Here is a 19080-nt window from a genome sequence, read left to right on the forward strand (position 1 = left end):
ATATATTAAAAGTGTAAAGATCTTTAGAAAAGTTATTTGAACTTTTTAGCCTTCATAAGACACTCTCCGAACCGACTGATGTTGAAGAATCAGTGGATGAGTTGTGGTTAGGGGTGAAATGCCACTCGAACCCAGAGCTAGCTGGTTCTCCCCGAAATGCGTTGAGGCGCAGCAGTTGACTGGACATCTAGGGGTAAAGCACTGTTTCGGTGCGGGCCGCGAGAGCGGTACCAAATCGAGGCAAACTCTGAATACTAGGTATGGCCTTAAAATTAAAAAAGAGGGGTCAAAGTCGGCTAGTGAGACGACGGGGGATAAGCTTCATCGTCGAGAAGGAAACAACCCGGATCACCAGCTAAGGCCCCTAAATACAATTATACATAAATACTAATAATATATATTTTTGGAAAAATAAAAAATCATTGTTATTAAAGAGTCCTAATTATAGTACCTTATATTTAACAAATAAATACAATCGCAGAAGTAAATACTAATAATTTCTATTTTAAAAAAAATTATAAATTGCGTGTACTATTTTTTAATTAAGGTAAAATAATTTTCTTTTCTCATTTTAATAGGAATATGTGATAGTAGTATAATTTGTTTAGATATAAAATTTCTTTAGTATTTTTAATATTTATACGTAAATAATAATTTATATTTACCCTCATAAATGTAGGAACAAAGGGCCGTGCAAGGAATTTCAATGGGCATACACATGATGTGGTGTAAAAGTATACAAATTAATAGACATCCATTTAATTGATGTTCCTTCTACCTTCACCTAATTTCAATAGCAATTTCACAATCAAGTTACAACAAATTGTCCAATCTTCTTAACAGAGAATAACACTTGCTTTTATCATATTATTTTATTTTAATTTACAGATAGTCGATGAATGTCGGTCGGTTTTGAAGAATTTTTTTAAGTAAAAAGTTAGGTTTAACTGTATTGTTTTAATATTTCTATTAATGTATTGTTTTATGGTAGTTTACAGGTCGTAAATGAATGTTAATCCGTTTTGAGGAATTTTTGTTGACCAGCTTTGAGGAATTTTTGTGTATAAAGGTTAGGTTTAATTGTATTGTTTTGATATCCCTTTTATGAAATTATTTTATTATAATTTACAGGTGGTAGATAATATCAACTGGCTTTGGAAAAAAAAATTAGGTAAAGATTAAGTTTAATTGTATTGTTTTGATATCTCTGATTTGAGATTTTTTTTGTGTGTTAGGTTTAGATGTATTGTTTTGATATCTGTGTTATCATATTATTTTGTTGTAGTTTATAGGTGGTAGATGAATGTTCGTTGATTTTGAGAAAATTTTTGTGTAAAAGTTAGATTTAATTGTATTGTTTTCATAGCACTATCATTGTATTGTTTTGTTAAAGTCTACATGTGTTAGATGAATGTCAAGCATCTTTGAGAATTCTTTTGGTAAAGATTAAGTTTAATTAAATAAATTCTTCATCTTTACATATTCAAAAAGTGTTGAATTTAATTATTATACGCATCTTTATCAATTTAAACAAATATCCTATTTAGTGTAACATTGAAATTCATTAAAGTGAGATACACGCGCAAAACGCATACACCTAAATTAGTATCTCAAAAATATAGGAGTAATATATTTTTATATTTAATAAGTAGTAATTATTAAATTTTTATTTTTACTTTACATGATGATTTATAGTAACATGGTATCTATATACGCGCGAAGTGCGTACACCTAAACTAGTATCCCAATGCAGGGATCCTATTACCCTGAACTTTTAAAAGTGGAATTAATCCCCCCTCGCCCCCTCCCCAAAACGCTATGTTCAGTTTTGAAGTAGAAAGGGAATTACACGCGCCAATGACATATTGACACGTGTATTTTTATTTAAAATTATTTTTTATTTAATTTCTTTTCCATTGTTATTTTCTTCTCCATTTTTATTCATCAAAATCCACAAAAAAATTACTAATATTTTGATCACATATGTGCCATCTACCTATCTCCATCAATAACTCAAACAAGAATGACTCAAAAACAAGATCAAAATTTTCAACAAGAAGAAAAGTGTAGAATTTTTTATTTTTTTTTTAAGATATGGCAAAATATCCAAAATGTAACAAATACGAAATAAGAATCCAAAATTGAAGTAGCAGCACAAAGCCATTAATAGGCTAAAGCATTGGCATCCAACATCCCAAACAACACTATTACAATCTAAACATTGGCATCCAACATCCCAAAACAATCAAAAACTCAGAAACTTCCTATTGTCAATTACAAAAAATTTCAAAATGCATCATTTTGAAAAAAGAATAAAAAAAATCATAATTTGAGAAAATCATCTTCACAAATTTCTTGAGAATTCGAAATTTTAATTACTATCAAGATTGTGCCGACAAATTCTCTTCTGCTGCCAATAGTGGGTTAGTTGATGATGACAATGATGGTTTAATTTTGCTATTTTGATAGAATTGAAGAAGACCCACTTGATGTGTATATTGAAATTGGGTCAAATTGATGTAATTGAATTGGGTGTATTGAAGATAACTTTTTTGGTGTGTGTGTGATGAAATTATATTCAATTCAATTCCAAGTCAACATTGGAACATTAATGGAGCACCATTGAAGATTGAAGAGAAGAAAGAAAGAAAGAAGAGAGAAGAGGAAGAAGATATAAATGAAAAAATAAATAAAAAAAACTTTCAATTTATAAAAATTAGAAAATTGATGGGTTGTTTGACCAAAAAAATAGTTTTTTAACGATTTTTTAACACTTTTACGTGTCCAATGCGCGTGAATTACACGCAATGATTCAAGTGGGTTGATATATGCCATTAAAATACATAAAAAAAAAAGTGTAGGGGGTAATAGGACCCCACAAAATTCAGTATGCTCAACTGAAAATTCGATCAAAGTTCAGGTAATTTTTTTGAGTACTATCCCTATCTCAAAATATAGGAGTAATATATTTTTATATTTAATAAGTAGTAATTATTAAATTTTTATTTTTACTTTACATGATGATTTATGGTAATACAGTATCTATATCTTATTTTAAATCACATATTTTAAATATATTTCTTTCCTTCTTAAATCTCAGACATATTTTTACATAAATGGGACGGTAGGATCAGTATGAGTTGTGGTGTGATTGTAAGATTGTTGCCTTCTTAATTAGAAATTTTATGTTTATAGTCTGAAAATGGAGAAAATCATGTTGGAAGTGTCATCTTTAGAATGAGTCTTACAATGCGTGATCTAAATTAATTGAATTCCAATACAGATACTAGTCACTCAATAAGAAACAAAAGAAAAATATTCCGGCCTCCATTCACATTTATTTATTAGTACTTATTTTGTAATTGAATTTTCTTTTTTATTTGTTATTTTGATAAATCAAGAATTTTTTTTTATTCATAACACTAATCGCATATTATTCATTGTTATAAATTAAAATGGCGGAAAAAAAATTGTGAAATGTTTTGAGAAGATTCACTGTTGAAAATTAAAATGGCGGAAAAAGAAATTATTAAATATTTTGAGAGAGAAATTAAGAAATATTAAGGTCATTTAATAAGTTAATGCATGTGTTAAAAGTCTTTATTTCTATTGTATAGAAGAGGTGGTTTCAACCACCTCTTACGTAATTACCAAAACATCCCTCTACTCCCATTTAATTACATATCATATCCCAATATATAATAATTTCATTGTTTCATTATAATGGTTTAAATATTTAATATATTCTATTAATTTATATTAATTAATTATAACTACATATTGGAAGTAAATTTTATTTATTTATTTAATTGACTATCATGTTCAAAACTAATTTGTTACCACAAATCACAATAATTAATAACTTAAAATATTTAAAAGACATATAGAAATTTTATTGACTCTCATTATTTTAGCAATGCCACATAAATTGAGATAAAAGAAAAGGTACTGCAAATCATAATAATTAACAACTTAAAATATTTAAAAGATATATAAAAATTTTAGTTGACTTTTAAAATTGTATCGAAGCCACATAAATTGGGACACAAGGAGTAAATATATTATTTGATAATTACGTAAAAATTATTATAAATCACAACAATTAACAAGTTAAAATACTTTTTTAAAAATAAATAAAAGTTCTATTCAACTCTCAAAATTTTATCGGTACAACATAAATCATGACAAAATAAAAAATTATTTTAATTAATTGCAACTAAATATTTAAAGTAAATCAATTTTATTATTCTAATTGACTTAAAATAAAAAATTATCTTAATTAATTGCAACTAAATATTTAAAGTAAATCAATTTTATTATTTTAATTGACTTTTATATAGAAAACTAATCTTTTTATTTATTTTAGTAAATTTAAATTTTAAAATTATTTTTTTTCTTCTTATATAGAAATACTAATATTTAAACTTAACTTCAAATTTTTAAAGTACAAAATTAATAAATTTAATTTAATAAAATAAATTTCTAATGAATATTTTCTTAGAATTTGTGTTGGGTCAATATGTATCAAGTTAAAAAGAAATAAAGAAAAATATATAGTAAAATTTTATTATTGTGAAAGATAAATACAATTCACTATCCAATAATGTTTAATAATATCACTATCCAATAATGTTTAATAATATCATACTTTGCATATGCAAATATAGCATTCCGTATTTAATTAATATACTATTCGGGTGAATTATCGATGATTACTATTGGATATGATAAAATTATATTAATTTTTATAGTAATAACATAATCAATCGCTCTTAATTAATTATTATGAGTCATATAGGTATTAAGAAAATAAATAATATTTAATGAAAAATAAAATAGACATAAAATGCGAAATTACTATTTAAAATTAAATTTTCGTCTTTCGACGATGATTTTACTAGATCACTCCTTATTATAAGTCATTTATGTATTAGAAAAATAAGAATAACAAAATGATATGTCAACATAAAATATTTGATTGACTATCAAAATTATATTAGTGTCACATAAATTGGGACGGGACAAAAGAAGATATAAAACAACATATATTATTTGAAAATGAAATAAAAAGTACTGTAAATAAAAATAATTAACAAAAAAAATTAAAAATTGATTGATTTCTGCTTCAATTGCTTCAATTGCTTCAATCATGATTTTAATGTACAGTGATGTTTAAAGAGGGTAAAATGACATAATGAGGTTTAAAGAGGATAAAATGTATGTCGTAAAGTGTGAAAAGAATAAAACATAAGTAATTTTTATTACTATATTTCAAAGAAATTAAAGAAAAGAAGTATAAAGATTATTTGCAAAAGATTTTTAAAAATTAATTTAAATATAAATAAAGTAAATTTAGGTAAAAAAAACATGTATCTATCATAAATTTACTACCAAATACTTCACATTTTCTTAACATTAGCAAATTTTCTATCAAATATGTGTAGCCATCTTTCTCAACTTTTTACAGCTCCTCAATATTAATTAACATTTTTCTGTTTTAAAAATAAAATTAAAAAAAATAAAATCTCAACTCTTCCTTCGCTATTAAAAAATAACACCCTTTTCCTATGTTAAAAATAATAATTAAACAAAATAATAGCGAATCTAAGTTGTGTATTTTTTTTATCAGGTAAGCTTACATGATTCTTTATCTTTACGATATTGAAAATCAATAATCTGCTGGATATTTGATTTAAGCTATTTCATCAGATTTATGCCTATTTTTTTTTTATATTTCTGATCGCAAAATTCAACAAAAAGATTAAAAAAGAATTTCAATTGTGATCCCCTCAACTCAATCATACTAATAAAAATATTCTACTGCTCAAATTTTCTACTCCAAGATAAATCCTAAAATTTAAAAATTACAATTCATATGTTCTACTATTAGGCCCGTGCTGACACGGATCATGCACTTCTAGTATTATTAATACCTAAAAAATAAAGTATATTATTAATATATATTTTAATATATAATAAAATGTATAACTAATATAAATAAAAAAATATATCAAACAAAATATTAATAATATACATTAACTATTGCATATATTATATTTTTCAATAAACTCTACCAAATGAGCCCAAGTAAAAACGAACCGAGCAAGTACTCCTTTCTAAACTTGGGAGTGCAGGACGGATGGTGTGTACGTGGAAATGAAAAGATGCAATCACCGTCAGTGGAGCCACCCATGCAAATGGACCCCACCACAAGTCTAAATCCATGAGATCCTGCATACGTGGCAATCTTCTAGAACTTATATATATACACACACAATCCGTCCTCTTCCACCCCTTCGAACATTCCAAAGCCCTCCCCCTTCACTTTGCTCATCAACTAAAATTCCCCTTCCAATATTTCTCAAATTACTCGCTATATAATAATTGAAAAAAAAAGATCAACCCTATCTCCTCAATATTCTACCCCCAAACCCTAACCGGAGTTATCAAATGTCTGAGTTTCCGTCACCGGAGGACGGCGGCGGAGAAATGACCGCACACGACAATGTCGGTTCTAAGCGCCACCGTCGACCCAACGTCAGATTAGGCGACGTTGGGGGTTCCGGCGCCGGTGAGTATTCTTCTTTCGAACAACGAAGGGTCAAGAACAACAAGGCTACGAAGAATAATCGCCATAATCAAACTCTTGCTCTTGTTGTTACTAACCCTAATGAACATAGAAGTGTTGAGGAAGACGATAACACGGATGCGAATTTGGATGATGTTGCAATTGGCAGTTGGAAGATTAAGAATTTGAAATCCAAGAAGGGCGCTGGCGCGATAACCAAGAAAATGAGGACGGGTTGGACTTCGAAATCTAATGATAAAATGCTGAGTACTGATGTAGATGATTTGGAGAATAATGAAAACTCAGTGCAAAGCCCAGTTGATCATTACAAAATTAATGATGATAATGTGAACATGTTTATTGACATTGATAGAAGGATTGGTAATGTGAATGTGAATAGTAGTAGGAAGAGGGGAACTAGGGTTTCTGAGGATGGCCAAACTGATCCAGAGGCTCGGGATTTGAACGTTGGCTCGGAGAGGAATGGGGTTAAGGTGTGGTTGAACCAGTTGGGACTTGGCCAGTATGCGTCTTTGTTTGAGATTCATGAGGTTGATGATGAGGTTTTGCCAATGCTGACATTGGAGGATCTTAAGGATATGGGAATCAGTGCAGTTGGATCGCGAAGGAAAATGTATTGCTCAATTCAGGATCTCAATAAAGATTTCTCATGAGGAGTATGATCTGTAAGGTTCTTGTAGCTGCGTAAACTTACGGTTGAAATCTTGCTAGATATATTGGCATTAGTTGCAGTTTAAGGTCTAATTTTGCTGATTTTGGGTTCTTTTTGTAGTTCAGATGCAATTCTGATATACTAGCATGGTGTTTTGTAGTGTATAGTGCAGAAACTGTTGATAACATCTTTGTTAATTTGGTTCTACATAGGCCAGAACTTTTAGAACCCGCAAAATAGATATGCATCATTCAAGAAAATGAAATGTAGTTACTTTTCTCGTTTTCGTAATAAACTTTGATGTCCAATCTTGATCTTGCTATCTTATTTAAGCAAATATTTGTTTGCTGAATGTGTGTTACGTTGTTGTTACTTTTGAAACGACGTTGGAATGAGCCATTGACATCCATTACTTTCTTGAGTATACCTGCAGCGTTGTGAATTGTATCAATCTATTGTAGCGTGAGGAACTCTAGAGAACATTTTATTTGTGATAAGGTAAACCGATTTTATTGATGATGGGAATGAGCCATAGAGAAAATTCCGTTTGGCCATTATCTAATGTCTGCTTAGTGTTGATTGAGTAGCCAATTCTGTATATGATGCTGAAGAATTTTGGTTATTGACATGCTTGCTACAGTATCAGGTCTATATCATTTGTGAGAAACTAATACTCTGAGAATGTTCTCATAATTCGTTTGTAGTTCCTGTGATCTTATGCATATGTATGTCCTTGTATATATATATATCAACTGTGTGGTACTCTACGAACTTTTAACTTTTTGCTTAGTTTTAGGAGTTGGCAATCGTGATGTGAATTCTAAGCTTCACGGTTAATGTCTCCTAGATTTCTTGCTTAAATGAAACTATAGTGGGATACCTCCACATTGACATGTAGAAATGTTGCTTTGGAAATTTTAGATAGAATGATGAACCGCACACAAGAACACAGAGAGACATATTTTAGTTAGAGAGCGACCCTACAAAGCACTTTGAGTAGCATATATTGATGTCTGAATTGCTTCTTTAGAAAATGAGCTTAGGTCTGCCTCCTGATCAAGATGGTCATTTGTAAACTATCAAAACAGCTGTCTTGTCATCACGAAGTGGTACAGGACAACAAGATGGTGAAGTGAATACCTTTGTGCCCTTTCCCATCAGAATGACAACCACAAGCGAACAGAAGCCTATGCAAAGACGGGCCTGTCGTAAAAAAAGTTAAAGATATTTGCCAACCATTTTACCTCTTGATACGGATTTAGGATTTTAGGTCAGTGAATGCAGATTACAGTTGCATCCACTGCTCCTCTGTGACATTGACAGTTGTTGCAAACTTAGTATAACTACATATTTCCGAGAATTTACTACAGTTACTACACATACGGAGGCGAATGCAAACACACCCACTACATCTTTCTTGCATTCTCCCCTGCCTGCCCCTCCTCTCCTCCCAGACCTCCTTAGATGAATTTCAGTTCGGGGCAGAAATTTTGGTAGGATATCCTTCCTTTCTCTTTCGTTGGTTTTTGACAGGCTATGGGAGAGAGGATTTTGCTGCTCAGTGTGATAAATATGATAAATATCAGCAAAAGTGAGCTTCTCTGATTGGTTATTGATTATTCTGTAATCAAGACCTGGTCCTACATGTAATCTTGGGTACTCATCAAGAATATTTCATTCAGGAAAATCTAAATAAAACGCTGAAAGAACTTTTGAGAGTTCTGATATTCACATATATGGATTTTCAGAGTGTTTGTGACTCTGATTCAAACGAATGAATTGATTGTTTAGATGCCCCTTTGTTTTGTTATACTTCACCTCATCTTGAATTTGCTTCTTGATGTTCTGGATTAGCAGATCCACCATAATTGTGCAGAACCGTGTTTATCTTTTTAGTTCTTGTTTGCTCAGCCAGTTATATAACATTCGTTCTTCTAAATTTTGTAAGATGTAAGAATCAAGTTTTTGAGGATGTAAATACTCATTTGCCAGAAAACGACACACTTGTAGTTGAGATTATAAGTGGTTTCTATCAGCAAGGTTATTTCTGGCTAGAACAATGTGGCAGCTTGTGAAAAATAAAAACAGCAAGGTTATTTCAGACTTCTCATTCAGAACAGGAATTAGATGTTTCCAACTGTATTATACGTCACAAGTAGCATGAGCCATTCCCATCACTAATTGAAATAGAGTTCACAACTCCAACGATGTATATTCTGAAAAAGGCAAGCGAATACGGGGAAAGTAAATAAAATACATATGAATTTTATATCTCAAGATGTAAATTTTGTTGCAGATTGACACCATCAATTGAATGGACAAAAACCCTAAATTTCTAATCCATAACTAATGCCAATCACTGCTTGATTTCTTCATTTCATGCTAAAACCAACACCACAAGAGTAGAGCCGGTTGATGATATACATTTGAAAGGCTAAACTAAAGATACAATCTTAGTCCCACACAAGCCGCCGAAAGAATTACATAAATAAAAAGAAAACTCTGCCGTATAACTTGGTAAGAGCCACCTTAACCTTGCACGTTCCTCGTCAACAAGACTTGAACCAACTTTGAGGGAAACATTCAGGTAAGCAGGCAGGCAAATTCTGAAGAAAGTGGAGTGGTCAAAAATGCACCAAAAGAAAAGGTAGCAGACCATCTTCCCAAAGGTGCAAGGTTTTTTCACAGCATGACCCTGAAATCTGTCTAATGAAGTCACGTTAGTTCAGTTTTCTGACTATCAACTTGTTGGGAACTGTGCAGAGTTGGCCATGTCCTGGATTGTGCTCCAGTGGATACATTGTAGTGCCTTTTACATATCTGTGATGTTCAACAGCTGCTTTTCGAAGGTTTGAAATGTCCACATCGTTTCCTTTCTGTTGCTTCTTGATTATGGAACATGTAGCCAAAAGATTGTTCGATCCAGCTCCGACCCTCCTACGGACATGCAAATTGAGCTTATATAAGATTGTTGAACAAATTTAACAAAGAAACTTGAAATGACATTGGGATGTTGATTTTCTTAACAGTTGAAATAAAAGTTATTGCCGCAGATAGAAACAGTTTCATTTACCTGAGCAATTTCTCTGATGCAATTCTGGCAGCAGTGATTGTGCTGCGGCTGGGTAACCACTTCACAACACGATCTGGATCGGCTCGCATTGGAGAATGGATTTTGATAAGCTTTAAAAATTTGATAAATGTTAGATTTGCAATATATCAGGAATTAAGGCCCTATATCATTTGGGGAAAAAGAAATAGATTAGCATCTTTATAGAACTAGTTTTTACTAACCCCTAGGCATTCCATCATTTGATAGTATGCCCTTCCTTGAAGAGGTGTATGACCTTGCCGAGACTCTGAAAAATACCTGGTCCTGTGATGACATAAACACTTTCAGATCAGTAATGCAGGAAAGGAAGATGTGATGACAATGTTTCTAGAAATATTTAGAACAAAGAATATCTGCCATAAGCTGTTTTAGCTTCATCTTACCATTCTTTATAGCCCGGATCAACTGTAAAACCATACATATCAACAGTGTCACAGATGGAGAGGGCGAATTCTAGAGCCTTCAGTCCAGTTCCTTTTGCTGCTGAACCAAAGGATGCACCCAACATGAGATATACTTTGTTGATAATGGGAACTTCCTACAGAGACACACCAAATAGGAAGGTGTAAACAAATTATTTCCAGACTGCCTTGAAAAACCTTATTGATGCAGATATACTGGGTTGAGTATCTTCCGCCAAAAGGATATACTACCAGAGAGGAAGCTGTAAGAAATTAATTTCCAGTCTGCCTGAGAAACAACTTTATTGCATCACATAGTCAACGATTTATCGAGTTTGGGGAAGACAATTGGGAGTGGATAACTATGTATAAAATAACAAGCAGCACATAATGCAGAAACTATTTCAAGTATACAGACATCAAAACCCAAATTCTGGTTTTATTTCACTTCGAAAGGGAAGAGAGGTCTTTCCAAACTAGAGATCAGAAATAACTCACCAAGATTTGGCTTAGTATGTAGACTTTCCCTAACTAAAGCACACAAGTCAACTTGGGATTACAATCTATGTTATGATTATACTTGTGTTAGCAGTCTACATTACAGAATTTCTGCATAGTAATGTAACATGCATGACACTCTCAGTTCCAAAATAGAGCAAAGACTAAAAGATTCTATTTGTTTCATTATCTCCTTTCCAATATAGAGCAAAACTAAACATTCCATTTGTTTCATTATCTTTTTTTTTCTTTAGCCATAAAATATAGTATCTAATACCTACCAAGATTCAGTCAAATGAATGGAACAACAATATTTCTCTCTTAATTTCTTTTCCTATTTTTCCCTCTTACTGCAAGAACAAATGTCTTTGTATCTTGGAAACTAAATCCAAATTCACAAGAAATCACTGTCTCTTAAGTAATTCCTACCAAAAAACAGAAAAGAGAGAGAAGAGTGGAGGAAACCATATGCCTAGACCGGTAGACCCTACATAACTCAAAAGAGGAAAACTTCTTCATATTAGTGTACGCGAAGGTATTCCGTATGCATGCAGGAAAATTGAGCCTCTCTTCCGACCTCCCCTACCTCCTCTCTTCTTTTTTTTGGGGTGGGGTGGGGGTGGGGGTGGGGGTGGGGTGGAGGATCTTCTAAGGAGAGTAGCATGTAATATGCATTAAATAGAGGAAAGGAGCATCTGTTCTTCAAAACAGCTAACGGCGCACGCTTGACTTGCAACACCACTTTAACATTTTGGATTATCTTATTAAATACAAAATGCGAACATTCTAAGTGAAATGATATTTGTGGACTAATATGTAGAAAAATGATGTGAGGTGAAGACACTATTTAGGAAAGACCAAGTTTGTTACTCTGATGGATTGAGGTTTTAACAATAGTATGGATGACCCGACAATGAGAAGTATATAAGGCACTATAACGCAAAAGCTGCATGGGATTGAAAAGCAAACCCTACAGAGGAGTTTTTTCTTCCTTCTTGCTATGAAAAAGAAAACACATTGAATCCCACCCACCCTCCCTCACTGACCCAAAAATGGAAAAAATTCTCGTACTTCCTCCACTGGTGGATAGTTCTTTAATATAGTCTATGTTAATACACATCGTGCAAAACAATGAGGTATTTTACTAGGCTGTCCGTGCATATCATATGCAGAGGAAAGTACTCACCCGAATCATCTTGTTCATGATATCATGTATAGTTGTTTTGATTATCAACACCTCCTTTCCTCTTTCTGTAGAATTTAACATATTTAGTATGATCGTAATAAAAGATCAAACCCTACAACAAGTGGAAACTGTGCCAATACCATGCAACTCTGCTACTTTGTCAAGAGCTTTAGCAGAGCCCCTATTAAGAAGGCGAAATGTACTTTTCGAGCCAACAAATTCTGTGTAGTTCTGTGAAAACAATAAAGAAGGGGGTGTTAGGGGTACACAAAATCAGGTGAAAAGGAGAAGTTGATCAGATTGCAAAACCTGTATTGGTGCTCCATTTTCCCTGAAAACAGCTTCATAGCTATCAATCTCATCACCAAATTTTGTTTTAAGAAGGTCTCCTGAGTTGCCTATAACAGCACATCGACCATACTGCCTTGGAAATAATGGTGGTCTTTCTGGAAGAACTAGAGAGAGCTTCTCCATGCATAGGGTTCTGTTTTCACAACGGTTCCTGCACCAGATACGTGATACATCCACAAAAATCAGCAAACCACCCCAGATTCTTTAGTTGCAGAAAGTTGGAAGTTCACACTAATTGTAAAATTCATGTATGGAAGAATTTTTATAAGCATTAAGAGGTAACAACTGTACGATATGAAAAGTACATGTTTCATGATGCTGCAAGATCACATAAGAGTATTCCAATTACACTACATCAAAAGCAAGCAACAATCAACATAGTGGATCACAGTAAGAGAGTGTCCACATTTGCCTGTTAGAAGCAAAAGTTAATCACTCCAATCATGGTTATACAGCTAATTATGCACTTATGTTTAAGGATTTCTAAGTGATAGTACCAACAATATTGACAACCATATGGTCAAGAGTGAGAACACACTTACAGTTGTACTCCCTTATTAATCCTTCTCCATGCATAGTCCTCCCATCCATTGGGTAGGGCATCAATGTACTCCTTCGTGAGTACTGTGGTACTGTTCCTCACCTAGCAATCATCTCACTGTATTTAAATCAATTGTAGTATGTAAAATAATGCGCAAGCTGCAAACTATAGGTAAGCAGCTTCAAGCAAATGCTCTAGTCAGACAAACAAAACACCTTAATTTCAATAATAACACAAATAGTACAAATTTAATCCAGCAGTCATGTTAAACACTTACTGACCTGTTCCCAAGTAGCCACAGCTTCACACAAGTTCAGTTCATATGATAAGCCCTCAAGTTCTCCAGTTTTTGGATCTTTCTATTATATGTACAACCAAAAAGAAGCGGTAAATAGCTGAGGATATTCAACAACTCTTTGCGAGTTTCCAATTTTGTGAAATAAAGTATATAAGTGAGGGAACCAAGGGCGCATGCAAGAAAGGGAATTAGGCTATTTATGTGTCATGCTTTGAATGATGATGGAGAAGATAGACCTACCATGGTAGCGGGGACAGTCACCCTATATTACCTATATGGCAAATTTTTTTTATTTATTTTTTCTTGTGTGTGTGTTGGGGGGGGGTTGCAGTGCACGAAAGAACACTTACCCACTTTGGTACTGTTTCACTGGGGAACTTCATTATAACTTCACAATAGTCCCTGCCACTTGCAGCTTGTAAACCTAATCCATTTCCACTCTGCATCACTTTCCAGTTAGCTAATACAACAAACATGTAGGATGGCAGACGCTGTCAACCAATATTAAAGATCTAATATGTACAGTACAGTAATCTCCAGGCCTTACATACAAACCATAAACACAATAACTAGAACAAAGTTAATCCTCACTATTTTTGCAACTGAAGACGCCAAGGGGAAAAAGCTTTGGAGCAGAGAGAGAAGCAACTATTGCTCAGTGCAGAACTAGGCGTGACCAGACAGTTGGTTTTAGAAGGAATGCCTTGATTGGAAAATGGATAACATAGCTACAAGATTTGGGGCAGGTTAGTGCATCTCTCAGACGAACCTGACTCACTGGTCTAGACTGCTATCAGTAGTGGAAGGTTCACTGATAAGTTTTGCTACAAAAGCCTCACCAAATTTACAATGGACGTGGAAGATGATATGGAAAACCAATGCCGCTAATATAATGGTGAATGATAGAGGAACTTGCAGAGGAGAGAACTGTAAATTTATGCAGTAAATGCTGCATGTGTGGAGCATATAAATGGACAATAAACGCCTTTTTTGTATTGCCCAGTGGCAGTCAAATTTTGGGTACTCTCTCTCAAATGAGTTGAATGGGTGATGTCTAGGTCACTTGAAAACTTATTTTGTTCATAAGTATGGACGTAAGTCTGGATAAAAGTTGAAGATGGCGTGGAGGAAAATGCCAGTCTGCATTGCTTGGGTTTTGTGGAACCAAAGATACTTTCAAGGAAAGCCTGCGACTGTACATGCTTTTAAGCTAAAGGAATGCTACAGACATCTATAAACTAAAGATATCAGAATACATACAAATAGAGGTAACAACAACTGAACTAAGCTTAAACACGATTACCCCGCTGCAACAAGAGCAAGCAACAAATCCTGATCTTTGTACCATAATTTATAATGTAAAATTAGGTAGAGATAACTCGTCCAGCCTGGTTGGAAGATGTTCAATCAAACAAGTTTGGATATGAACAATTAGCATCCCGAGATCCAAGCTTGCAGTAAATGAACAGTAATGATTTTCATAAATGACAGTAAGCCAATCAAGCCTAATATACCTTAGTTTTCTCACATGTAACTAAAAAAGTGCACAAAAATAGAGATTAACCTGGACATTTGGGCAAATGGAAGATATTCAAAGGACAAATTAAATTGTACATACAGAGAGTCATTACACAGATTAAACAGCAGTTAACACATACGCTTAGCATTCCCTGTCTATTGTTATTATTAATAGTACTAATAATAATAAGTAAACGTAGACATTTGGCAATTCAGCTACTTCAGAGCTTAATTAACTACACAGTCAAAAAAACTTCAACAACAAAATTGAAAATTCGCGTAACCAAAAGCCACCACAAAGTACAACTCACCACACACTTCTGGAAACCAGACTGTAAAGACTGTAATGCCACCAAATCCTCATTGGATAGATGAAATGCTACACACACACACAAAGAAAAGCAACAAAATATATCAATTCATTCACATTCACAAGTCGGTGCACAACAAATTAGGAAGAAAAAGGCAGTGCGGTGTACGTTATATGCGCACAAGGATCTATTGTGCAAAATAAATTGTATAAATGGGAAAATAAATGATGTACGCACATAGAGTGGAGAGACCAGTGATATAAATGAGAATAGCGCCGAGTCCAGAAGCCAAAGCAACTACAAATGCAAGTTTCAATAGCTTCATCTAATATATATATTTAGTATTAGTTAGCCAATTCTCTGAGCTTCAATTAGATCTGGAGAAGGAAATACTGTTTGATTTTTCGCTCTCAATCAACTGATGCACTGGAAGCTTCCCTTTTAGTAACCTTTTTTTTTTTAATAAATAGAAAATCAAGTTAAAAAAAGCTGTCTTTCAGTCACTTCTAACTTATTTCTTCTCACTTTAGGTTCATAAACTTTGTAATATTTCTGCTACTGCCAATTGAAATGATACTCATTCTATTTTAGACCACAAATAAATTGCCAAAATATGAAAATCTAGGATGTGTTTGGTGTGGAAGAAATTGTTTTACACGAAAATTGTTTTTTTTTTTTTTTTTTTTGTGTGTGTTTGTGTGTGTGGGTGGGGTAGGGGGATAAGTGATTTGCTTTCTTAGATTGTGGTGTTATGTTAATAAGAATAAAATATTGTTCAAAGAGCATTTTGGTATAATTTGAGAAAATACTTTAACAATGAACTTGACCCCGACCCAGGACCTCAACTCCCAATGCGACTTTGTACTTTGACACGACACTTGATTCCCAACTCCTTTACGGAATTTGATTTCCTTTGCCCCATCCCAATTGCCACTCCGATCCTAACTCGAGACTTGACTCAAGACCCTAACCCTGAACATGACTCTCGATTCTCAACCTCAACGCTGACTCGAAATTCGATAGTGACATGAGTTTTGACTTTGGATCGAGAGTTGGGATCTAGATCAGGATTGAGGTTACGATTTGGATTCGGGACTCTGGTTGGGTTGGGGGATGGGATTCGGGACTCTAGTTAGGGTCGGGACTCGAGTTGGGGTTGAGAATGGGGTGGCGAGGTTGAAGAGAGCTTTGAAAATTATTTCTTATTTTATGAACGAATGTGATTTTCCATAAATTTGATGAAAATGAGTTTATTTGATAAAATTAGAAAATATTTTTCAAAAAATATTTTCTTTCATGCCAAGCACACCTATACTCTTTTACACTTGGGAATGAACAAAAATTACCTTGATATCTAGAGCTTTTTAAAATAATTAGGTTTTATATTTTATTCTTGCCATTAATGTATTTTGTACTCATGTCATAGTATCCTGTGATGGTTTGAACAATTTAGTCCCTTTTCATCTCAAAGAACGTGGTACAATAAATGAAGTTGCGTCTTTCTTAATTAGAGGTTTCAATTCTTAAATTTAAAGATGTAAAAGTTCTTGATAGAAAGTACTTCTCCAAATAAGTCTTACACAACATGAAATCTAAACTAATTGAGTTTCAATGCGGGTGACACTAAGAGCCTATTTTGCTTTGAGGTTAGCAAATTTCTTATTTGAAAAACACTTTTATAAATAACTTTTCAGAAAAGTATTTTTTTAAAAAAATGCTTATTCAATTAAAAATGCTTTTGATAAACAAATTGTGTAAATCTTTTTCAAAAGGTGTTTTTGAGAGACAAAATACAAAAAAAAATATGTATCAATAAACTTTTATTATTAAAATTATTTTATAGAGAGAAATTATTTTAAATATCTATTATAATATTTTAATTAAGTTTTTTTATTTAATTAAAAAATACGTATTATAAATTTTTCAATCAAAAGGTATATACATAATCCATATTAATATATTGTAAGAATACATAAATTATAAAATAAGATAAAAAGTTTATGGTGTAAAAATGTAGAGTAAAATTTTAAAATAAAACTTTACTCAAACTTATGAGAAATGCTAACTGTTTTCCAACACGGTCCGAGTTCTCCCTAAGCTGGAAGGCTTTAACTCTGGGTTGGAGTCACTGTCAAATAGGCCTTCAATGGCAGCCGGGAAATGGAGAGCATATCAATTTCTTCACAGATGCTTGGATAGCGCCTAATATGCCTCTTCGAAATCTGATCCATGGACCGCTTCTTCAATATGAACTTATATCTAAAGTGTCCCAGTATAGAGTAGCTAATGATTGGTCCTTCTCGCAGCTATCCTTCGACCTTCCTGATAGTATTATTTCTCTCATAAATGTTGTCCATTTTCCTTGCTACTACCCCTCAGCGGCAAATAAAATCAAATGAGAATTGACAGACTCCAAAAACTTTACTGTGAAGTCATGCTATAACGGTATCTTTTCCTCAATCCATCCCAACGCGGACAATTTCAACTTCTCTTGGACATGGAAGTTGGATATGCCACCTAAAATCAAGCATTTCCTTTGGCTCATTAATCATGATGGACTCCCAACAGCTTCTTATCTGCATCATATTCACTGTATCCCTACCCCTAATGGTAGACTTTATAACTTCACAATGGAAGAAATCATTGTCCACCTCTTCATTTACTGCGAATCCATTGAACCATTGTGGATTCAGTTAGGCATCATAGACCAAATTCGAAAACTCAGGCAGACGATGCCAGAGAACCAACATCCATTGTTGTGGCTCTTGCAACTACTTCATCTTAAGCCCTCACAACAAACAACGCAGTATATTCCTAGCAAAATACTGCTACTCTACTGCCTTTGGGCAATCTAGTTAGCGCGAAATAGATGTATTTTCTACAACACTCCTTTTGAAATCTCTGTTGATAATGTGATGCCATTAGCCACTGAATATTTTTTTTTTAGCGGGTAAACAACGAACAGTTAAGCAAACCATACCAGTGTACATCAAATGGAAGCCCCCTGCACTTTCTTTTGTTATGCTTAATACTGATGCAACCTTTCCTTCCAAGTTGGAAATGACTTCCATAGCGGGTTTCTTTCTAAACTCAAATGAGGATTGGTTACTAGGATTCACTAGTAGGATCTTTGTCCCAAGCCCTATGGAAGCTAAACTTCAGGCTTTACTTTTGGGTTTGAGCATTACAATTCAATATCGTTACATGGCATTGCAAATAAACGTAGAATGTGCTCAAATTGTTCATGTCATATCAAATGTATCGTCTGATGATTCACCTTTATTGTCTGATTGCAGGTACCTGATGCGTAGTTGGATGGCCCGTTACTGGAGCACGTGTACAGGGAACAAAATAAGTTGGCTCATGCACTGACACGGACGAATGTAGCTACTACTACGAAACTATTTTGGGAACCTCATGCATCCGTAGAGGATATTTTGATTGCCGACAAAAATGGAGGCTTGAGTTGTCGTACGGTCAGGATACACACGCCTGATCAACTTGTGTTTAATAATACTAATCGTAGTTATCAAGTTGTGAATACTAGGAATATGTATACTACTGCCGGTGCTTGTACAGTGGCTCGCCCATAGATAATCTCTCTGTAATACGTTAAGAACTTT

The 19080-nt window shown here is 33.4% G+C and overlaps 2 protein-coding genes across 2 annotated transcripts; one reads left to right on the top strand and one right to left on the bottom strand.

The window, feature by feature from the left end:
• Positions 1-6450: 6450 nt before the first annotated feature.
• On the top strand, positions 6451-7242 carry LOC107866054. The gene has a single exon (XM_016712239.2). The coding sequence runs from the start codon at positions 6451-6453 to the stop codon at positions 7240-7242; it is 792 nt and encodes a 263-aa protein (XP_016567725.2).
• A 2244-nt stretch (positions 7243-9486) lies between these two features.
• Positions 9487-16043, bottom strand: LOC107862864 (sialyltransferase-like protein 2). The gene is made up of 12 exons (XM_016708565.2): positions 15695-16043; positions 15458-15525; positions 13979-14068; positions 13612-13689; positions 13332-13432; positions 12748-12940; positions 12579-12669; positions 12439-12503; positions 10737-10891; positions 10536-10617; positions 10315-10424; positions 9487-10178 (listed from the first exon to the last, which is right to left on the bottom strand). Exons 1-12 carry the CDS (start codon positions 15780-15782, stop codon positions 9962-9964), a joined length of 1338 nt encoding a protein of 445 aa, XP_016564051.2. The 5' UTR covers positions 15783-16043; the 3' UTR covers positions 9487-9961.
• Positions 16044-19080: the final 3037 nt, after the last annotated feature.

This window comes from Capsicum annuum, chromosome 3 (assembly GCF_002878395.1).
Source record: "Capsicum annuum cultivar UCD-10X-F1 chromosome 3, UCD10Xv1.1, whole genome shotgun sequence".
Taxonomy (NCBI): Eukaryota; Viridiplantae; Streptophyta; class Magnoliopsida; order Solanales; family Solanaceae; genus Capsicum; species Capsicum annuum.